General features: G+C 43.6%; 2 protein-coding genes across 2 annotated transcripts in view; both read right to left on the bottom strand.

Moving 5' to 3' along the window:
* Nucleotides 1-1,802: 1,802 nt before the first annotated feature.
* On the bottom strand, nucleotides 1,803-14,392 carry APMAP (adipocyte plasma membrane associated protein; the record flags this gene model as incomplete). The annotated part of the gene is made up of 9 exons (XM_084285233.1): nucleotides 1,803-2,533; nucleotides 3,554-3,746; nucleotides 4,126-4,260; nucleotides 4,725-4,899; nucleotides 6,114-6,230; nucleotides 7,156-7,248; nucleotides 8,247-8,362; nucleotides 11,360-11,476; nucleotides 14,301-14,392. The coding sequence occupies 9 exons, from the start codon at nucleotides 14,390-14,392 to the stop codon at nucleotides 2,324-2,326; spliced, it is 1,248 nt and encodes a 415-aa protein (XP_084141359.1). The 3' UTR covers nucleotides 1,803-2,323.
* Nucleotides 14,393-15,828: 1,436 nt separating this feature from the next.
* The window catches only part of ACSS1 (acyl-CoA synthetase short chain family member 1), a gene marked incomplete at its 5' end in the record, with an annotated part of 37,544 nt that continues 29,214 nt past the window's right edge, over nucleotides 15,829-24,158 (bottom strand). Inside the window, 4 exons of the mRNA XM_084283400.1 lie at nucleotides 15,829-20,081; nucleotides 21,157-21,275; nucleotides 21,873-21,936; nucleotides 22,904-23,031. Coding sequence (XP_084139526.1) covers nucleotides 19,905-20,081; nucleotides 21,157-21,275; nucleotides 21,873-21,936; nucleotides 22,904-23,031 — 488 coding nt within the window. The 3' untranslated portion in view covers nucleotides 15,829-19,904. The remainder of the gene's footprint in view (nucleotides 20,082-21,156; nucleotides 21,276-21,872; nucleotides 21,937-22,903; nucleotides 23,032-24,158) is intronic.

Genomic DNA, 24,158 nt, shown 5'->3' with positions numbered 1-24,158 from the left:
CCGCTGCAAGAACTCCCCTCCTGCCCCCAGGTCAGTGCAGAGCCGGCCTTTCATCTACCTGCAGTTATTTCTAAAGCAGCAGTAGCTGGAGTCCCACTCTGCCCAGCTGGAGAGGTCCAGCCAGAAAAAAAACTGTACCACCAACCAGCAAGGAGAGGAAACAACTGAACTTCCCTGAGATGCAGTGGCCAACACGGATCCCAAGCGTTCAAGGCAATCTTAAAAGGGAATCAGTTGCATAAAAGCTATTACATGCGGCATGTCTAAGCAACCAAGGTCCATTTCACCACAAAAGACAGCACAGGTTATTCAGTTAGATACTTTTGCAAGCACTAGAGCTAACTTTGCAGAAACAGACAAAGCCATGCTTGCCTCAAGGCCACCAAAGCACTAACCTGAAACAAGCCCCACAGCAACCGGGCACCCCTGATTTAAGCTCACGCCAAGTTCAATCCTCATGTCCCACGAGACTGAGACTAACAGCTACAAGGGCTGGCAGAACAACGCTAGCCAGCTGCTGCTTAAACAGCCTGCCCTTTTCCCAGGAAGAAATGTTGCAAGAGTGCCCCATTCTCAGCCCTTCCTCAGTGTTCCCATAGCAAGAGTCCACCAGGCAGGTCTCGCTTCTCAGCCTTTCACTTGCCACAGAATCACTCAGTCTCTGCCCACAAATAATTAAGACAGGGCTGAGCCAGGCCAGAGGTCAGAGCCTGCAGCAACTCATCCGCCAGACTTCTTTCTCCTCTTACTGAGCTTCCTCCGAAGCCCAGTAGCCACTGGAATATGCAAAAGGGCTTGTGAGTGTGACCTAGTCTGTATGGGAGCAAGTCACCCTGAGCCAGCACCCATCAGCTACCTGCCACAGGGCTGCTGCAGTCTGTAGTAACACAGCACAAAGTGACAGAGCTCTGACAGAAAGCAATCACCTTCTGCGCCTGTCTCTGTTACTGCAGGGATATGCAAACGGAAGCCAGTGAAAGCAGATGACATGTTCAACATCATCTTCCCTTTCTCTGGTGCTGTTCTTTATACATCAAGCAAATCTTGGTCATTTCCTTTTCAAAGGTGAGAAAACAGAGCAACAGAGTTAGTCTATGTTTGACTATCACCCAGTGGCAGAAAGAGAACAAGCAGTAATCTTCAGTCCCTGAACAGGAATCAATGTACTAAAATCACACAGCTGCTAAAGTAACACCATTAAGTTCCTATATGAGGTGAAAAAAAAAAAAAAGAAACTTAATGAAAGTGTAAACTGAACAGCATTTCCTTGTCATTGCTTGTCAGAAAATCATTTCTTGGATTCTCCAGAGTATCTGTCAATGCAGGAGGTACATAATATCTTCTGGAAATGCCAGGAAGCATCCATGAGCTACTACCACATTCAAAGATTTTCCTCCAAAGCTTTCCTTATTATAGGATTTTGCAGGGGACATTTCAGTCCATATCCACCCTCAGGTATGGACCTTCACCAAAACCTTCCCCCCTTCTCCATAAAAAGCATGCTGAAGAGGATTCCCTTCCCTCCCATGCCCCTCAGAAACGGCCACCTATGTAATGAACAGGACACTTACTGGACCCGATAAACACGGAGGTAACACTCTAAGTGACCCACTTTAAACCCACTGGAACTAGTCTTTAATAACATTGAAAACGCAACTTTCATTCATCATCCAACTACAATGCTACAAAAAAAAAACACACAGGAATCCACAGATAATGATCAAATTAGATTCTTCATGTTGATTAACTGTTTACTGCAGTTTCTGATGTTGATTACACAGGCTGGAATTGAAGAAACCTGAATGGTAGAACTATGTTTCTAGGCACGTTCTGGATGTTGCTGTCTCTACCACAGCACCACGGGATGACATTAGAACATGCACCGTAATCAATCCTAAACAGTTGGCTTTAAAACAAACACATGCAAGACACCTTCTTCAATCCAAATCATACACGATTAAATTCCATATATCATAAATCCTTCCGGCCTAAGGAAGACGTACAGTTGCATTAAGGGTGACAGATGATGTCTTTTTAAGAAAACTCCAAACGGGGTTGGGTTTGTAAAAGCAATCAATTTTGTGTGAGCATATAACTGTACGAAGATGCCCCACCGTACATTAACACGCATGCCAACAGCCAAACCATGAAGAGGACAGATACAGCAAGCCGTACATTTTCCTACGGCAGCAGAACAGTGCTACTGCACACGCTGGCAGGCTGTCTTCATTTTTCCTCCTTGGTCACACACTGTCTCAAACACATGCTTCCTTCGTACCTCTAGAGCATTACAGGACAGTGGCACTTGATCATGTATGGACGGTTAAACGTGCTGAAGATTAAGTCTGCAAATAAACGGAGACCGGAAGGAGCCCAGGTAGAGATAGCCGTCATGTTCATGTACCTCACTAACATAAGCTGCTGTCATTCCAGTGGGATCATGAAAGCTTCTTTTGTAGGACCCTGTCTCACTGAGTTCAACAATGAGGCTACGCTTGGGCAAAAATTTGGTCACAGTTTCCTGACTCAGCAACTATAAAGAAAAGAAAAAAAAAAGTTAACAAAAGATTTTGTTGTACATAATTAGAAGTCAGACACTTACACAGTGAAAGACCATCCCATGCACCTCCAAGCAGCTAAAAACAAAGGAGCACATTTTGAGTAAACACTATTACATAGGCTTAACACATTAACATCTGGGGAGAAAAATAAAGTCAAATTTAAAGGAATGACCAGCAGAAATGGACGCTGATACTAGGCTGACTGAATGTCCTCACAGGAAGCAGCAGCTTGTTCTGGTGCAGCTGATATCATGCACTGCTCCCTGTAGCATTACTCTGTTAAGGATCCTGCACTGCACCAGGAAGAACAGCAGGCTTTACAGAGACAGCACAGCACAGATAAGAATTCATTTCGGATGTAAGTGCCATTTCAGCCAAGTGTTGCCTGTTGATTTGGTGGTTTTTTGTTTGCTTTTGTTTTGAGTAGTACTTTCAAGTCTTTGTATTATGTAAAGAGAACCACTCCATTTCTTTAGTGTCAGATGCCCTTCACAGAATACATTATTTTGCTATTCCTTATCTCAAATGGTTGTGTGACATAAAAGGCACATCGAGTCAGAACAAGAAGCGTCACCCAGCAGCGTATGTAACACATACTGTCTTCTAGGATGCCTAGGACAATCATTAGAACAGATGAGATTTCCCAAATGCTCTTCAAACACCAGGCAATAAGTAGCCTAGACACCTCAGGTATAAAGGTGAAGTCTTCATATATCCAAATACAGATCCTGTATTGCTGCATGACTAGGGCAGAGAATCCCCCTTTCTCTTCTGAGATCAAGCTGGATGGCAACTTAGAGATGTGTGCCTCCTACTCAGAGAGGTAAAAGTTAGTTTACACAGACTGCTCTACCTGGAGCAACCACAACAATTTCAATCACAACACTAATACATACATATATATTTAAAATCTTCCTAAGAGGAGGAAGAATCAAGACAAACAAGTATTTATCACTTCCATTCCTATACTAAAAGTGATTTTTTTTTCTTACCTTAAATATCATCCTTTTAATCCATGGTTTTTCAGACAAAAAATCAAACATAGAAAATCCAGGATTGGGACGGACAGCTGCCATAGCTACCCAATATCCTCCAGAGCTGCTTAACCTGATATTATCTGGAAGACCAGGCATGTTCTCAACAAACATATCTGCTCCACCTTTCATCAGCCCAGACACATAATATCTGAAAGGTATAAATAGTAAGATTAAGAAATCTTAACTCAAGCAGTCTAACTAATAAATACAAGTCTAAAAATGAATTCACTTAAAAATAACTTCAATGTTTCCTTAGTTTAGCACAGGGAAATAAAACACAGATGTATTCTCCTCCCTCAGAAAAAGTCATCTTACTCCACTGTGCTCTAGGAGCCCAGAAGTATGCAGTGCAGTGTGTCCATTGAAAATTAAAAAAAAAAAAAAAAAAAAAAAAAAGTATAGAGGAAAGTTTTCTTTGCCACTGATAACTAGCCATGGACGGAGTGTAGGAGGTATTTGAGTCATTCAGTTCAGTCATTTTATCTTTAAATTCAGAATATCAATGATTTCAATGAAATCCCACTCACCTCCTGATTCTAGCCATGGTTGTCTCCTGCACCAGGACAAAGTCTTCTGCGGGAGAGAGCTGGACTCCGTTGGGAAACCTCAGTCCCACCATCAAGACTTTCACTTCTTTTGTTACTGTGTCATATTCAAGGAGGCTAAAAAGAAAGCATTATACATGTTTGTGAGAGAAAACAGATTTATTCATCTTGCATTCATTCTCCACATATTTTACCTCCCGGTCACATGCACTTCACACACATTAGAGAGGAAGAATAGTCAGGAAACGCTTGCTTATGAACACAGAAGAAAATTAATGCCAATCACAAGTGGCCTATTCACAAAGGATTTAGGTAGAACATAATGCTAACGCCTTCCCTTTTAAAAGGGATGTTCCATTCCAATCCTCTAAAAGGAAGGAAAGGAATCTCATTTACTTCGCTGCAGGTCTCATCAGCACCATCCATGCATTTTTCAGCCCTCTCCTGGGCAGTGCAGTGCTTGCACAAGTGGTTCATAAAAATAAAAACTTTTTTTATTATATATGATCAAGGAAGCAGCCAAGCCCATTCCTACTGATGAGCTTAAATGAAGTTAAAGGCCACGGGGAAGGGATACTTGCCGGCCATCATCTGTGCCTTCCATAAGCAAGAATAAGTAGTCCCGTCTCTGCCATTTGCTACTGGAGTCAGTGAAGTAGATTTTCCTGCCATCCCTGGTCACTGTAAGGTCGTTCACAAATGACAACTTCTGACCTTCAATTGGCGTTTTGGTTGACACAAGCATTTTTGTTTCACCTGGTTTAAAAAAAAAAAAAAAAAAAAAAAGATACATAAGACCAGCTTTTGTACGTCCTACCTTGGAAATGAGTTAAAAATTAATAGAAAATTAGCAAGCATCTCACTTTTTTTTTTTTTTCCCATTCTTGCCCCTGTTCAGTAATAAGGTTTTGTTTTGTAATGGAACAACTCAACACAATGTAAATGACAAGGGGAAAATACTACTCAGAAAAGCTGAAACAGTAGGTGTTTCCTATTGATATGCACCAAACTTCTCATGTTTGTGAAGGTCATGTTAAACCAAATGCAAATTCAGGTCCCAGACTTGTAAAAGAATTCAGGCAAGCCAATCACTACTCTCTCTTTTCCCATAGGAAAAGAGAGTTGGCACATCACCAGATAAATTACGATGATCAATTCTCTAAAAATTGACCAAAATCTATTAAAGTCATCTTTGGGCACAGGTGTTTGTTTGTTTTGTTTCTGACATGACAGAGCAAATATGGTAGCTGCCTACCATCTGAAAGGTGAGACCTCGATTACGCTCCCCCAAAGCCCCCCAGTCTAAGCCCTTTCAATACATCTGACTTGGGATTTGGACAGCCTCCCCCTCCCCACCCAGAGCCAATGTGGAGATGTAAACTATGAAAAAAAGTCAACCCTGCGAGAAAGCAAACCACGGTTTTCTGACAACAGAGCTCCTGAAACTGAGACCTGGCTCAGGGAGATGCAATGAAGGGCACAAAGCGGTAGTGCTTTTCTCAGCAGGAGCAAGCAGTTTGATCTTCAGCCACACAAACTACATCTTTCTTCACCTTCTACAGATTGGGGTTACAGAGAAGAGCTCTTCGCCAACACGAAGTAAGATTAAGGCAGAAATGAGGGTACACCAAACATGGCAAAAAGCTTATGTAACAGCAGATTATTTTTCTACCTTTAAGAAAACTAAAGCAACTACACAAAGCTTATGAATCCTGAGGTACCCATGTTGACAGTCAACAGCACAGATCACCAGAAGATAAGCAACTGGTAACACTGATCTAGACAGATATTGAGAGGAACCGATTGCTACAGGAAAATAAATGTCATGTTCTTGCATGGCATGTTTCACGCACACAGCTGCAAACCACTAAAGAAAAGTGAGGTGCTGTTAAGCCTATAGTGTCTGGTAAAACTCCAAATGAAGACCAGATTTGTCAGCAAAAGAGAACTGCTGAGCAGAGAAGTCATACCTGTGCCAGGATTAACTTCATAAAGCCCATAATAAGCATCTGCCACAAAAAGGGTGTTATTTGGTCCCACTCTGATGCCAAGTGGTCGTCCACAAGTAGGCTCATCTTCACGGGTTCCTTAGGAAACAATTTTTAAATGGTTTTACAAATATAAATAAATGCAAGGCATTCAGGCTATCCACGTTAGGTTCAACTATAGGTAACAAGACTCTGTGGCATGTACCATACACTAATTCATTAAAGAAATGATTCTTACTTGCCTAGGTGTGAGTGAAACAGATTCCCATGTTTTGATCAGTCTAGAGATAATCCCATCATTTGTCAGGCTACTGAGCAGCTAGCTAACAGCTGCCCCAAGTATTGCTTGGGACCCCAGAAGCTCAAAGTCCAGCTCTGTAACAGCTGGCAGCAGACTTTGGTTTCTTTTGGCCTCAAGGCTATCAACAGGCCTGCCTACTTGTTGGGCAGCCAAACGGAGGCTTCTAGATCCATCCAGAGCCTTATCTTGTGAACAGCCGCATAAAATACCTAAAATGCTGAGTATGTTTGTGCTGAGCGACAATTCCAGCCCACAGCCTCTGCCTAACCAGTGACCAGCACAGGGCTGCAAACACTCAAGTTGTTAATAACACTAATAAACAAGCCACTACCAGTTGTTCTCACTCATGTGAGAAACTCATTAAGTGAAGCAAGTAAGTGGTTTGGAGAGAGGTGTGGAATTCAACAAGTAACTGCAGATGCAGCCCCCACGCTGTGCTTACAAACAGAAGAAGGGAACTGGTACAACAAAATGTGAGGTGAAATTCTAGAGAAGGAAGGTGGCAACTTCATCTTCTTTCTGGTGTTAAGGTGCAGGATATTCTACCGACATCATCCATGCCACAGTCTTATTAGAGTTCAGGCCTTTTAGCCATGACACAAAGAAAAATCTCTACAGAAGAAGACATGTATTTGCATGAGCAATCCAGACAAAAAAACAAGTTAATCAACACAAGTCCTGATCCAGATGTTTTCAGATATTGTCACAGGAGCTGTCACTTACCACAAGGACCTTGGCCAATTCTGGCTATTGTTTGTATAACTCCATCTTCAATTTTAAGAACCTTCCCATCAGCTGTCCCAGTAAACAGCGCATCTGTAAAAACAACACATGTAATTAACTTGATCACAAATCTACTGTGGCAAACATCCTTCTATGGGATAGAAATATTAGCACAAAGTAGAAATCATGTTTAAAATACTGTAAAGTTTTCCTCTTCAGTCAGGGAACAAGAGTAAATAGGGAAAGGGGAAATGATGAAAGCAAATAAAAGCACTTGGTTAGACTTCTTCCTACTCAAAAAGAAGAGGAAGGATTCAAGCCTTAGGAGTTAGCAGATGGATATAAAGATTTTCACCCATAAATGGCCCCACTCCTCAGCTAAAAACCACCATAACCACTTAATGACTAGTCATCGAATTGATCCCTGCAGGCAGATTTCTACATCACCACAAAACATAATCAGGTACTGCTTCCATCCTATTTCTTTTCAAGGAGAGACTGACTAGACAAAACTTCTAATTCTGACAGTGCTCAGAAGTCCCACAGGCTGCTGAGCACTACTGAAGAGGTTTAAACTGCCAATGCCCACACTGCATCTGTTCTGAAGAAGAATTACAAAAGACATAGCAACCTAACATCCACCCAAGCCAAAAGCATTGCTAAATTACTGTATTCATGCCAAGCCATGAGGCAGATGCACTGAATACAAACAGCATGTAAACTTTTCCACATATCCAGATTAAGTGGCAAGTGACTGTTGTATTGGGCTTTTCCATCTCTAATTTAAGTTCTAAGTCTGCTAATTATACTTCTCAAAGGGAATAAGACTTCAACATTTATTCATACAAACTTTACTCCCAGTCAGGTTGTTCATTTCACCCACAGCTCAGTTGTCACAAGCAAGGAGGTTTCCTAAACAGTTTCTGATGAGACTGACAAAACTAGGTAACAAAACTGTCACCTGAGGATGGAACTTAGAATGCATTCTTGCTGGGGAAAATACATATACAAATATTCTACTAATTCATTAGAAGATACAGCAGAAGGAAAATAAAAGGTACGCCTACTGAGCAGCTTTTGTCAGTGCTTACCGCCAATGTTGACGATGGATTCGGGTCCAACCAACTGATTCTCCCATAGCCGCTCAGCTTTCTGTAACTTGCTATTGGGCTCTAGAACACCCGTCAGGAGGGGAGGTTCCTTCAAACTGCAAAAACAGAACAGACCTCGTGACCCTTTGCACCAATCTGCAAACACACTTGAGCAACAAGTTGGATCGTTGTTTTTTTCCTAGTTTACCAGCTCCTGCAAACCTGACCTATGCTTCACATACAGCATATTTCAAAAGAGAAAATACAGCTGGCGAGCTGGAAAAAAACAACTCTTGTTCATCAGGGATTTCATCAAAAAATTCTGGTTCTGCTGATGTGGAAAGAAAAGCTGAAATCATGTATTCTTAAGGCATGTCTGGAAAACTGCTTTAAGTCCAATAACACATTCTCAGTTTGTCTTCCTTACACAAAGGCAAAGGCTTCAGCTTTGCCACAATACAAAAGAGTTACTCTTCTCTTACTCAGCTGAATAAGTTGTTTGTAGCACATTGTTTTATTTATACATCACATAAAATTATTTTTCCCAGAAAGATAGATGCAAGTTCCTAACCAAAACAGGTTTAGAACTTAAAAGCCTGTCATTTTACAATACACAATAAAAATAAATAAATAAAATTAATAAATAGTGAAAAAAGTGTTCCAGTACTTTAAACACTCGACATGCATGTTTTCATACCACACTGAAAGATGTATTCTGGTTCATAATTTGAATGCATTCCTATAGAGAAAGACCAGCTCAAAGGAGTAAGTTGTGCATAAAGGGAACCGAAACCTAAAAATAATAAGTAAGGTCTAGTCTTGCAAGCCCTTATTCACATAAATAGCCAGATTGAAGTCAGACAGAGTTCTAATCAACTACAGAAATATGAAGAAAGCTAGGAGCAAAATGCATACACAGCTTCAATTCACTTACCAGGCTACAAAGCACTGTGCTCCAAAACCTGCTCTAATTGTGCTAATAAACACAAATAATATTCCAGTGTTTTAGGTTCTTAAAAACACACCCACACTGCCACAGTCTCCATGAGTTAAGGATTTCAAGTCATTACTAATGCTGCATACTTGCCCACGGTGGTAAGCTCATTAGCTGCTCATGCACAATAGCATGCTAAAGCTCTCAGGGTGAAGTTTTGAAAGAATTTTTGAATTTTTAATGTAAATAACCCCCTATATGATCACAAGCAAATGCCTTCCACCTGTAGAATCTTAAGAAGACAACATTTGACTCCAAAATGTGCCCAGGTTCACAGGATCCAGGACATCTTCAGCACAAGCTACGCTGCAACCATACTGTTCATGTGGTGAATGTAATTGACATTTCTAGAATTAGGGGAAAGAAAGTCAACTGAAACTGCAAACTGTAAAAGCTATGACAATTGAAGAGAACAGGCACACAATACAAATAATGCAAAGAGAGAGAAAAACACATACTTTATCTGTCTGGTTACAGACAGCAAACCTTCCTTTCAGCCTGTTTTACTATTTTACAACAAAACCAATTGAATTACTTGCTCCTGCCCACACTAGATTCACAGCAAAGTTCCCCGCACAGTGCTATCAGAAATTGGTTTTCCATGCCTTCTTCCAAGCATCAGATGTTTTAGATGAAGATAACAGCTTCTCCAGATAAGGAACTCATTTGCTGGGAACTTTGGCCAGTTATGTTTTCAAGCAGAAAATCTTCCCCAGGATCAGTACTATCTGAGACAGACTTACAAAGAAAGAACTCGGAATAAATCAGAGTTGCAGAAATTTCGTGCAGAGTTTTACAGATCTCATCTGCTTCCCATGCCCCCATCCCTCATTTTTTCTGGTAGCTTACCGGAATAACATCATCATTGGTGAACAGAGTTTCTGTGTTCTTTCACTGAAAGGATTGCTTCAAACAGCATCTACTTCAGCTGTTTCAAAGCACTTCATAAACATCACACAGAATTATCCTGTGGTGTACAGACCAAAATCACTCCTAGCAGCAAATCTAAACAGCTAATTAAGAACATGAAGCAATACTAGCCAGTGATTTGGACAAGAAGAATAGTTGTAAAATGGACTCAGAGCAAGATATGTAAGCATGCAGAATACTGTTATACTGGACAAGAATTAGATGAGAACAATATAATAAGAAAAGCTTTACGGATATATCCTGTTGGCTTCCAAAATTGTTTAGTTGCAATGTATTTCAGAGAATACTTTGTTAAACCCAGCCACAGGAAAAAGCATTTCATTAAGATTTGCAATCAGGCAGCTTATGGCTAATAGCTTATTGGCAAGACTCGTTAAGTACTACGAGCACATTAACAGTTTCTTTCAACTCTGGAGATATTTGCAGTGTTGGTTTTCCTTTTCATTAAGGAATTATCACATTGATCATAAATATTTAGCCAACTGAGCATTTTCACTTACTTCAAACTGCCAGAAGCACTAAACAGCCTGACTACACTAGCAGTCAGTGTTGCACATGCAACTTCTCTCAACACACCTTTCATCTGCTCATGTAGCTTGCTCACTGTTACATTCCACATTTGACACAGACATTGATTCAGATGTTTCCTGGCAGAAGTCACCTAGAAGCATTTGCTTTGTGAGATCTGCATTTAAATATAACATCATCGTATGGTTCAGCTGGTACGAAGCACCGAATCAACCCAGTCAGGTTATCGTTTCAGTTTACATCTTGAGATGAACAGTCTCTCTTTGACAGAAACAGGTACAGCTCTGGTACAGCCGTACAGATTGGTCCCTAGTCAAAGAGCAGTTCTTTTCTCCCTGAAGACAGGAGCACACGTAAGTAACAACAAGCCCTGCTGACAGCTTGGACAGCGGGAAAAACATTTTGTAGATTAACGATCAAACAAAATAATTCAGTAACTCCCCAATCAGTACACACAACCACACAGGATGACTCAGAAACAGACTGGGTATGTGAAGCAAGCCGTGGCACTGGATAGTACTGCAATCACTCCCCGATTTCTTAATCCAGTTGAAATCACTTTACACTGTGGACTCGTTTGTTTTAAAAAAAAAAAAAAAGCAGAACACATACACGTAGCTATGTTTCAGTATATTGCCTTCAAAACAAACCAACAACTTACCTTATAGGCTGGGGGTCTATAGGACAATCCAGTAGAACAGTTGCTCCAAGAAGGGGCACAGTTAGAGTTGCAGCCAAAGTCAAGAAGGTAACACGGAACACCTTGCTGCTGTAAGTGCTGCCAAGAACAGACAAGAAATAAGATTAACACACTAAGCTGATTTACAATCTAATATTTATATGTATATTTAACAGCCTGTTTTCTTTACAAACAGAAGCACAAATACTTTTGCTCAACCACCATCTCAAATACCCTTAAAGATCCGCTTTGACGGGGTTAGTATAAGAGAAAGGGACATTTATCCAACCTCAGCATAACAGCATACTATGAGAGTGGTATCACATACAGGTTTCATGCAGGCTACAAGTTACAGCTGACTGAAAACCACTAATCTGTGCATTTTTTTTTTTTTTTTTTTTTACTTGAATTAAAGTTTTGGTAGCAGCTTCTATCCCAGCACAAAGTTAAACTTACACCTTTCAGAATCTTTCAAGTAACACAAATTAATTAGGTACAAATTTTAGATGAAAAAGTTCAAACAACTATGCAACAAAGATCAGAGGAGATTAATTGAATCCTTCCCTGACTTAGCGAAAACTGGTTCAAAACTTGACCCCAGCATGCAGAAGAAATTAAGCATCATCTATTTACTAACACACAGTAAAACAGCAAAAACTGTTTTTTTCACAGGAATTAAACATTTTGCTCTCAACTAGTTTAGAAGCCTCAGGCATTTACAGAACCAAGCACAAAGCCACGGTCAATAAATCCTAGCCTTGAACTAGGAAAGCAGCTCCCACAATCTTAGCTACTCTCAAATATTCTCTGGTGCAGCCAGCCAGTCTCTTTGCAGCATGAAACAAATGAAGGCCAACAGTGCCCGATTGGACCACTTCCACTCGGCTGGTGAAGGACAGCACATCATCCAGGCAGAACAAACCACGAACTACTGCCCAGAGCACAAATACCACTGCTGGAGAGCTAAAGGTATGTGCACACAGCACTGGCATCAGCCTCAAGGTAACCTTTGGGGTTACCTGCTGGGACAGAGAGCACAGAGCTAGGCCTAGACCTAGGCTGTGATGAGGTAAGCACTCTGAGGATGCACCACCAGCAAACCCTGCTTGGGTCCTGCTCTCAGACATACTTATAAATCAATTTTATTTCTCACATTCAAGAGCGCAGCATCCCCTTCGTGCACTTCAGCAGCGTTACAGCAGTCAGCCTGTCTCCATCCAAGATGACGTGAGCAGATACAGAAACTGCTTCAAATAAGCTTTCTCATCCGCACTGACTGACCTCTCCGTAATTCCCTAGGGCCAGGCTGACCTTGCAATGAACCACCAGATTTCAGCACTATCTGTTCTAACACTACGTGTCTCGGGGAAGCAGCATTCCAGTCTTTTTCCCTTTGGATTTGGAAAGGAGAGAGTAGAAGAGGTATGAGAGGGCCCCCAGGTTTATACAAAGACTTCAGCTGTCAGCCTTGCCCTTCCACTGTCCTTCAAAAGATGATGGCTCAATGCTGTGAGATTAAAAGTGCTGTCAGCAGTCACCTAAGCATCTTTGTGACAGCTGAGAACAGCTCACACAACAGGAAGCTAATAAAGATGAATGGGAACTCATCTGCGAAAGCCAACTTAATTAAAGCTCCTGAAAGCATGGCGTTAGTAAAGGTCATATTTCTGAGCCTCACTCAAACTTGCAAGGAATTGACAATAAAGGAAAGAGTCAGGAAGAATGAGGTGACGTGCAAAATTGCACTTCAAGCCTGCAAACTGCAAGACCTACTTTAGATCCTGCTGAAACCACAAGAATTTAAAGAAAAGCAAACAAACAACAGCAAACACTTGAGAAGTCAGATGCTCAGGATCACTGCAAAAGCAAACGAATAGAACATACCTAATACAGAATACAGACAACTGTAAGTCAGGGACTGGTCACTAGAAAGAAACACTGAAGTTAGTTTACTAACACTGATAAACAAAACGGAGATCCTTAGCTAATTGCATCTCTGAAAATTAAACTCGCATGGACTCCAGCCACAGATCTCAAGGATACAACTTCCCAGGGCTCCGGGTTTAACAACAGTCAGTCAGTTGGCACTGAGAACCAAAGAAGAGAAGCTGTTGCACCAGCTCTTGAAGACAGCAGGCTGACAAGAAGACACTAGAGGTCACCACAGCCGGCAACCCGGGGCCGCCTCATCCTCCTGAGGACCTGCTGGGGCGATGGATACTCTGGATCGCTGCTGGAGTCCTAGAAACACAACTGATTTGAGAAAAGTTAGCAAGGGAGGGTGAATCCAGGAAGACGTGCTGAGTGATGCTGGTGGAAAGGGGTCTGTGCGTGCAGGTCACCACACAGCCAAAAGCGCCTCCCTCGGCCTGATGGCCCCGAAGGGCAGAGAGGAGAACCTGTGAGGTGCTCAAAGAGGAGGCACGGGGAGCCAGAGCGCTGCTAGTCGTCACGCAGGTCATTCAGCAGGGCCCAAACCTTGCTTTCTGATTGCAGCTACCGCCTTGCTGTTACAGCCAAGCCAACTTTGCACAAAATGCCTGCGCAGAAAGCTACAGGCGGAACTTTGAACCTCGCCGCAAGCAAACAACGCTTTCACAAGGGTATTACGAGAGTCTGAAACGCACGCAGGCTGCTTGTTAAACCACAGCCTCCTCCTGCAGCCCTTCCCAGACCCCAACCAAGCCGTTGCACGGTGCCCACACACCCGCAAATACAGCACCGTCACCAGCATCGCTTCGCTAACCAAGCACGAGCTGCGTTTAAACCAGTTCTATGAAAAAGAGAGGAAAAAAGGCCAAAAAAGGCCAGAAAAGCCCCAAAGCAGCCACCCCTTGAGCCATCACTTGCCAGGGAGCCCAGCCCTGCACGAACCCCTCGGGGGTGCCCTGGGCCGGTTCCCCCCACCCCCTCGCAGCCCCACCTGCCCTCCTTGGCCTCCTGCGCCGGGCTGTCCTCGGTGATGACCTGCGGGCGGAGCGGCCGGCGCTGCCGCAGCCCCTCGGCCTCATTCATCCTCCCCGGCCCCAGCCCCCGGCCTCGGCCCCGGCCTTTGCCCGCCCCCGGGCCCGCCCAGCTCGGCTTCGGCGGCGCCTGCGTGCTCGGTAGCCCCGAGGCCGCTCTCCGGTGGCCACCCCGGGGGCTCCGGGAGGCTCCCGGTGAGGCTCCGGGCTCCCCAAGCGGGGCCCGGTCCCGGCTCAGCGCAGCCCCCCCTCCCGGCTCAGCCCCCTCCCTGGAGCCCCCCCGTTATCCACCAGAGGGCACTGGGGCACCGAGCAGGAGGGAGAGGAGAGGGGAAGCTCCAAAAGTAGCTGAACAGCCCCAAATCCGCCCATCCAGGACGGGGCGGGGCCAAGCTCACTGCTATACGCTTCTAAACTCACTTGGGAGTAATCCCCCATCCAGAATTTCCCATTTTTGAGGTGAAAATGAACATTTTGTACCAGCCTTCTTTAAAAGCAGAAGCTTGTTACTGAGGTAAGTTGCTGTGGCGTTAACTGGCTCCAGAGACAGCCCCTGATTATAATTGTGTTAGGCTGGAAAACAGTCTCCACTTTACCAATTCCCAAATAAATGGATCACCAGGGCACCTGCCTTGTTATCTAGCTCTTCCTGGAACTTGTAGGAGATGCTCCCCAGTGTGGAGTTGGGAAGCTTTCCAGAGGCAGCTGCTGGAGGTAACCCGAGCAGTGGCTAATGAGGATGTTCAGTGTCCTGCAATACAGCTGTAGTGTCATCTGTGTGGTATGCTGGTGGTGAAACACAATCTTCCCTGCTCTTTCGTAGACAAGACATCCTGCAGAGGGTGTTCGTGGCATTTACAAGTGGCCCGTGGCTCCTGGAAACACATTTCTTCCTTCAGCTGCGGGACAGCTACACACTCCTGCACAGCACTGTGTGTCTCACCTTCCCCCCACACACCCCATTGTGCAGGCTATGCATGCTTCTATGAAAAACAAACAAACAAAAACCCACAAGATTAGTAGCAGAACCATCCATACTAACTAACGGTAACTAATTGCTCCCCTTAATTGTTCTGTTTCCATTGCACAGGAAAATAATTGCAGAGCACTGGGTCTTCAGGATTTACATGAGACGTGCAGCTTTCAGATACCAAGCGCTAATTCTTCCCCTTCTTCAGTTGTCATGCAGTTTTCTGGCAGCGACTCCTTTCCTGTGAGCTACTGTTTCGAGAAAAGCAACAAAGTAAAGCAGCAATTTGGACTACGGGGTGACACATCATCATCTCAAACTCTTTTGTCTTTCTTCTTGACAGACTCAAATAAGCTGGAGAAGCAAAAGCAAGCCCAAAGGAATAAATGAAACCCCAGATCCTTGAAGGGATGGAAGGTCAGACACCCATGATACAAAGCCAACGCATCACATAGAGAAAGATACTTTTAATGACAATTTGAATACAGAGATCACTCAAGGAACTTATTTTGGTCAAGGATAATAAATGTGTTTAAAGCATGATTATAAAAAATGAAATGCTTAACATTAATCTGTACAACACATCATCTCTGGAAAGATTGTTTTTCCTTTCCTAAAATTAAGAAAATCACAGTCTGTGCCTTCAGTAGGGGAAAAGGCACCACAATTGGGTTTCACTGGTAAGTTTGAGTGGGAAAACAGTAAGCACCGGATGGACAGGCGTGGGTAGGGTACATCACAACTAGACTGCCACAACAGTTGCACTGTTGAGGTGCACTGTTTCCCTGGCAGGAATTATTTCTCTTTTTGAAAGTTTTCATTTGCCCTTTGCATCAAATTGCAACAGGTAAAACTGAGTCTGAAACTGTTTTGACAGTTACAATTGCCATCTGGCAAACTATCCCCGCATTAATCATGGATGCACAAAAGGCTTGAAGGAGTCCAACAGTTCTGCTTTTCAGAAACTAATCAACTACCCCCAAGAGTGTCCCTTGATCCCTCTGTAAAGCATTCCGTATATCATTACCTTCTTGGAGTGATTAGTGGGCATCAACTTAAAAGGCAGCAGGCCTGAAGTCCTTTCCAAGTGACCTCTCTCCTGGCATTTCAAGAACTGAGCACATCAGTGCCAGCTCTGCACGCTGAGCCCCTCCCTGAACCACAAGCCTGAGGGGTGGTACGGCTGCATGGGAAGCAGAAAGCACTGTCAACATGCAGCTGTGCTGATGTTCCTGACATCCAGGGAATAACAAAAATGCAAAACTTGACTCAGGCTTTGCACTGAAGATGCAACAGCTGCAGTTAGAGATCATGGAGAAAAAAAAAATAGAGGGGGGGGTTCTCAGGCTGGAAAATTTCATCTGTTTGGCAAAACCTTCTATGAATAGCCTGTCCAGTGCAGCACAATGGTTTTCCTTTTCTAGGGAATAGTAGTTCCATGTCCTGCCTATCTGTCTCCTACCAGCCTCAGTGCTATTAACTGAACTGAGCCCTGGCTGTTAGGTCCAAGAGCTGATGCAGGTATGCTCCCAAAAGAGCAGTTTTACCAGGAGAGGTGGGGGCTGAGACTGCCCAGGAGCCGCGTCCACTGCAGCACACCATGTGAGCAGCGTGACAGCACCACGTGTTCTCTCTGAACATCCCAGGGCACCTCAGAGCAGATGGCATCCCAAGGACATCCTAATTTGTTAGGCATTGGAACGGGCTGCCCAGGGAAGCGGTGGAGTCACCATCCCTGGGTGTCTTTAAAAGACGTTTAGACGTAGAGCTTAGAGATATGGTTTAGTGGAGGACTGTTAGTGTTAGGTCAGAGGTTGGACTCAATGATCTTGAGGTCTCTTCCAACCTAGAAATTCTGTGATTCTGTGACTATGGCTCAGCTGAGAAAACTCACAAGAAGCAGAGTGGCCATCGTGGTGTGGGATGGTACTCTACCTACCACATGCCGTTGACGTGATTTTAGCAAAAAGTACTTGTGAGGCTTCCTAAGTACACAGTGTGAGGCTTGCTTGTAATTACAGTCCACACCATCCTGTGGATTTACTGGGATGCTGCAGCTACAGTCAGTCCCTAACCTCCCTGACGGCTGTGGTCCCTAAGCAGATGCAAGCTGAGACAGCAGGGATGCAATTGGGGGAACGCACCCATCTCCCCTTTTCCCTGAGCAGATGGATTGGATTCCAACATCTCAGTGCACCAAAGCATGTTGTTCCTCACATAGTTAGTCTTTGAGAGACAGTTCAGATGAATTAAACCACATCTGTGACTGGGTCATGCCTTAGCATGGAAATTTCACATTACCAGGACAAGGAAATTCTATATGCATAACACAGAAAATACTTTGACTAAAAATAAAGCTTGCAATCTTGTTCAAAGATCATTTTTCTCTCTTCACACTGTATTTCAGACTGTGTGGAGACAACTTGTTTAAACAAGGGAGTCTACTTTTTCTATCAAAAGCATTAACTACTGTCTGCTTCCCACTTGAAAAATCACTTAAGGAAGAGGGCGTTTTCTTTTGCAGTGGCAGTAGAGGATCTGTGTAGTGGCTGTCCCCTAAAACATTAACATCCTCTCAACTTTAGCAAACATTCTGATCCTCATCTTCCCACAAAGTCCACAGGGTATCTACTTACCTTAAACAAAAATGGATTGCAGTTAGAAAGATGGGAATTTTAACAAAGTACAATCTTCCCTATTCTGCATTACCCAGTCCCTAGAGACATTTAAAACAGATTAAAAAAAAAAAAAAAAAGAAAGAAAGAAAAAAAAAAGGAGCAAATGCAGCTAATGTACTCAAGAGGAACTCTGGTATCTAAGACAACACATCTGTCTGAGAACATATCCCACTGCAAGCAGTTTGCTTCCCCATTTAGTATCAGAATCTCTGCTGGCCAAAAAACTCACCACTCCTCCCCCAGTCCTACAGGACCACCTCGCCATTTCTTTTTCCTGCCTGCAGTTAGGTGCACAGACTGTCTGTACACAATCCCACCGGAAAAAGTAATGCTGCTCCAGTCAAATTCAGAAATAAGTCACTCCTGCAGAACTGTGGCAAAAAATGGCCACCCTACCAATTGCTCAGAGGGTTGGCAGGCCAAAACACGCAGCTCCATGAAACTAAGCAGACTGTCATATGAGAAAGGCAGGACTGCAAGCCTTGACAGATGACCTGTGTGCTGGCACAGTGGTTCATAATAAAACAAAAAAGAACTCAGAAATAAAGCACTGAATGTGTCAGTTGCATTTTTGAAAGCATCTGAAAGACAAACAGTATTGTTCCCTGTTACTCTAAAGTTGCTGGCCTGGAATACCACCATCTCTTTCCACAAAGCATCTAAGAGGCACTTCCTTCTCCTCGTACTTTGTGGATTGTGCCGTCCGTATGTACCAACCTGGCAGTTAACTCTCTGGAAGATCAGCACAGCAGCATGTGGAAGGGGCATACATGATAAGGCACAAGTTGAAATGATAAGCAATAAGACAGCTTCTGACAGGAGAAACAACCTACTGGATGCCTGTCTTTGCTGGGGGCAAACCACGTTACAGGCCTTTTGGGAGCAGGCTAAAATAATCATTCGTTGGCCAGAAACCACAGCAAGTCACACGAACCTTCCAGCACATCTCTCTCAGCTCCAAACCTCTCTCAAACACTTCAGGATTCTCTTTCCCAATGCTCCTCTAGCAGACAGAAATGTAAACATAGTCCCCTTTTCAGAGTGACTTCAGAAAAACAAAGGCAACTACACAAATCATCATCACCAATGGGGTAGAGGACAGTTACTTTAAAATCCCAGTTGGTGATCTGCATCTCTCAAGGCAGAGTAAAAATACTTGGCACCAGACCCTTCCTGCACAACTGGCAGTACACTGAGGACTTTCAGGGAGCCTAGGGATAGGCTTTGTGGCTCAGTTTTGTAGCTAAAAGTGCTACTGCTGGGCTGCCTAAGTGTGACATTAAGGGCCACATGCTCACCATCTCAGGCAAGTCCTGGAAATGTAGTGGAATGAACAAGTCATTATGAGGAAAGCCGAAGGAGACAATTATCAGATTAGCCAAGTCCTCATTTTTGTAATAACACATGTGAAATATCTAGTAAAATACCCAGCATTGCTGAAAAGGCACCACAGTTGCAGTTAAATACAACTACTTGAACTTGGATATCCAAGCTGGAGGAAAAATAGGAGTGTATTCCAGGGCTGCTCTTAAAAAAGCAGAAGTATCATATAAAAATATTTCCCTGTACAGTGGCATTAAAATGAGAAACATTAACAATTTCATCTTGCTTCAGCTAGTATTATTTTCATCACCGCTAATGGAAACCACCAATGGCTGCTCTACCTCAGCCCTAAAAGCAGTAAAAGGAAGTTCCCTGATGGTGCAAGACTGCAGAACACTCCTAGCTCTGGGCATCTCAAAACGCTTTGTGGAGAGGAAAATATTGTTCCTCTACAATAGAAATGTGTTTTGCAGAATACACCAAGAGATGGTGTATTCTGGTGTACAGAATACACACAAGAGATGGTGTATACACATGCCTGGTTATTCGAGACCCTCCACATTTCCAGAGGGGAGAGATTCCGAAGCTGCCTGCTATGAAGAACTCTTCTCTTTTTTGTATTTCTGGTAAGCATCCAGTATCTCTGTGACAACACTTGGATCATCGAGTGTGGTGATATCTCCCATGTTACTTGACTGCTCATTGACTACTTTCCTCAGCAGTCTTCTCATGATCTTCCCAGATCGGGTTTTAGGAAGACGTTTCACCACCTGCAGAGAAGAGAAAGACAGACCTATATCAGAACCTGGATCTTGCTGGAAATCGAAAGGCAATCTGTCTGAACAATCCTAAGCCTGGCACTACCCCTTGTGAACAGCTCCTTCGAGACTCCTGGGAACTACTAAACCATTGAGCATATTAGTTTTTGTCCAAGCAAAGGAATGTTGCTAGCATCAATCCCTTCTGCTATAAAATGTATTCTTATTTCAGTGGACTTTGTTCCTCATTTACTCATTGCCGTGTAACTCCAGGTTGGGTGCTGCAGGAGCCACAGATATTTGGAGACTCAGGCCCTGAATAAGCTGTTAACTGCTGAATTAGAAAGTTAGTTACGCTTGAAAACTCAGGCATTGATGATGACACAAATCTCAGCGCGTTACCAAAGCAGGCAATCATAACCCCACTTACAGGCTGGGAACATAAAGCACACAACACCACATGTCAGCCACAGGATCTCCCGCTCCAGTGGTAACTCCTGGCTGCTGATGCTGCCTGATTATAATGTCAGTCTACATGATTTTCTTCATAACGAGACAAGTGTTAAATACTTTTGCTATGCTTCCTGCAAAGTACTTAACAGCAGATGCCTGCTCCTGTTGCATTTTATAGCCTGTATCTTGGCATCCATCTTCCCAGCATGTGCCGAAAACAGAGCCCCTCAAAGAAGCGGTCTGATCACTGCCTCCAAGCAAAGAGTGAAATGATGCAGATAGGCCTTGGAGGACACCTGAAGGGCAGCTTTGTGCACTCTCTCCAACCACACAACAGGAGCTGCTGAAAGGTGAGCAGGCTTGAAACGGAGCCCTGAGTTCATCAGTGCTCTCAGGGCCAGGCAGAATAGCTGTCAGAGTTGTGCAGAAGAAACAGCCAGTGCTTTGGGATTTGGGGTTGATGATAATTATCAATGCAAAACAACTGTTCAGTAGAAAGCGTCACTCTGCCCGTTGGTGACAATTGAGGTTGTGGCCTTTTTCTACAGTTTTGGTGGATTTTATCCCTCTAATGGAAGGTATCCCTGCCCATGGCAGGGGGGTTGGAACTAGATGATCCCAGTTTTCCACTTACCAGAATGTGGTCAGGCACAGCATACTTCGCTATCTTGGTAGCTACTATGGTTTTGAGCTCTTCTTTGACATGATCTATATCAGCTGCCTGGTCCCTTAGCACTATGAAAGCAAAGGCACCTAGAAGAAAAATGAGCAAAATGAAATGAAATGTGAATGCTTCACAATAGATTTTGGCTGGCAGAACTACCAAGAGCATGAATGCTCATTTGAATGCCAAGGCAGGCTTCAGATCATTTCTAAGTGCTATCTAGGGACTGACAAAAAAGATGTTGATCCTGTTTACAATAGCATTCAAGACTCCAGCCCTCAAAACTGTGGCCCAGCCTTGTCTTAGCTTCCATGCACCAGACTGATCTGAGTGACAATGACAACACGGATTACCAAAGCGTGACTGGGATCTAAAGCTGGCCAACGCAAATCAGCTGTTCCCATTCTCTGCAAAGGACTTCTCTGAACACAATCCTTTCTAATGAAGTTCTACTACATATGTAAACAATGTGTGTGAAAATAGTTAAGGGAACAATACCTGAAACCAGCAGTTATTAATAACCTGCAGTTATTTTCACGCCTACCACTGCCTCTTAGGGCTGTACTGCCAGTCAGCCTAAGGGCAACTGGCTCATGTTCCCTAGACACCACTTAGAACAGAGTTGAGGTTAGAAATTAAGTAGTGTATAAATGTATCATGTCAGGATGCTGCTGCTTTTCACATACCTTCTCCTTTGATTTCGTGTGGATACCCAATCACAGCCGTCTCAGGGACCTCAGGATGATCAGCCTTCACAAAAAGTAAAACAAAAATACTCAGAGAATAACTGCTTCAAGCCCTGCAGCATTTGTGCCAGCTGTTCCTGCATATCTGCAGTATCTTGCCATCTCTCTGAGCTATTTCTCACTCTCCCTTGGCAGATTCTGTTGTATGCACAATAGGAAAGGTGGATTCCACCTTCCCACTGCATGGTTGGCTGGCGGCCACAGCCATGCATTTGCATACACACACACACACAAACTGGGAGAGGAACTAGATCCTATTTCCACGATCAGAAATCCACACAGACAAAAATTTTCTCACAGAGGAGAAAGTAGAATCCTATGTGCCATGTCAGGTTATCCAGTGTTATTATTTAAGTGCTGTCAGCAGGCACAGAACATAATACAGAAATAAATATCCAGGTCAAGCTTGGAAGATAAATGCTTTGAGTACTTTTTGTTTTCAATTCCCTGAGCTAATACTACTTTCTCTCAAAATGACATGCTATCTTCACAGCTGACATGAATCAAGACTGCTTCAACACTGATGAATTCTCAGCCATATGCTGCTAGTTCAGATGTGCATGAACCACAGATTTGGGAAGGAAAGGCTAGGTGTTAGCAGAAGGGAAGGAGTGAACAGGAGAGCCAATCCCTTAGGGAGACACCATCAGCATCCAAAACTACATCTGCAACAGAACAATGTCACTGAGAAGAAACAGCTCTGACAATTAAGTTGCAAGGACTACTCATGCTGTGACTCCTCTCTCACTTCCTCTTATTAAGGAGACCACAAACAGGCAGTGATTCCTCTTTCACATTTGCTATTCATTATGCATCAGGCTGTATATAAGCAGGGTCAGAGATTCAAAGGCAATACTGCCACCTCACACAACCAGACCCTGCATTTGCTTGAATTCTTACAGCATCTTTCAAGGGCTACCCAGCCCCACAGATATGTGCTGTTATGGGACCTCTACCCGGCTGGAGCTTACCATTGCATCTTCTATCTCTGCCGTCCCGAGCCTGTGTCCACTGATGTTAATGACATCATCCATGCGCCCTGTTATCTGGTAATAGCCTTCCTTGGTCCTGTAAGCACCATCCCCAGTGAAATAGTAACCTACCAGAAAGACACGGGTAATTAGCAGCAAGAAGCGTGACAGCCTGTTGTTTTGGACTCTGATGGATCACGCAGTTTGCAGGGATTCCTAAGCTTATAGCTGAGTGACCAGCCACATGTAATTTCCCACTTCCCTCTGCCATCCCCAACCTTTGGCTGCTCTCTCTGGGTTCTGTTGGCTCCTAGAAAGCACCTGAACAGCACCAAGAGAACGGAGCTCAGATCTCTGCCAGGATAGGCAGAATTATTGTAGACAATCAGCAGCAAGCAGTGGCTCATGTCCCTGAAGTAAAACTGAGCACAGCAACACAACATAGTGATGCTCTGCTGGATTTACAAAACCAAGGGGGGGTTCTCAGCGCTCTCTTGGCTTTATACACCTACAGATGCACAGCAACTGAGCATAAAATAAAAAACAAGATAGGCATAGAGTTTGGAGAGTCTAAAATTTATGGTGGAGAATGAAAAAGAGCCAGTGGTTCCAAGAAACTGCAGTGTCACTGAAGACACAACTAGTTATGCAGGCTGTATTGGCTCTTCACCAAAGCCATATGTCCACAACTGAATGTCCTGTGGTGCTTCTACACAGCAGCAAGCAGCTACTGCTGTCATCTCTGAAGTTAGCTTTTGCCAGGACCCATTATTGTCCAGTTCATGGACTTTCAGTCATACTTCCTGCCTTTCCAAATCAATTATCTATTGATAGGAGCTATCAACCTATGTGAAGAATGACGAGGATTTCAGATGCAGACATGCAGTGAGTAATAAGAGAATATGAGCTCATTCAATTTCCTCCATCCATTTCCCATTCTTCTTTTCCACCCCATTTTGCACAACCCCTGATTCTTCTCTGCCTTGTTTCAGTTGCTCCCCTTATTAAAGATTGGTCTTCTCCAATCCCCTACGAAGTGTTTTCCCTGCCACTTCTAGTTACTCGCCAGATACAACTTGACCATGTTTAAAAAAGGACAAATGTAACACAGCCTGTGTCAGCCAGGGTGAGATTGAGTGATGCAGGAGGTACATTCCCATCCTACACGTTTATTTCCAAATGAGACAAAAATGGTCCCAAAGAAAGGGTAAGCTGGATTTTTAATCTAGGCACTAACTTCTTCTACATTCCTTTT

The sequence above is a fragment of the Netta rufina genome (genome assembly GCF_964035555.1).
Source record: "Netta rufina genome assembly, chromosome: 3".
Lineage (NCBI taxonomy): Eukaryota > Metazoa > Chordata > Aves > Anseriformes > Anatidae > Netta > Netta rufina.
Note: the sequence above shows the minus strand (reverse complement) of the source record. Positions and strands in the feature narration are given on the sequence as shown.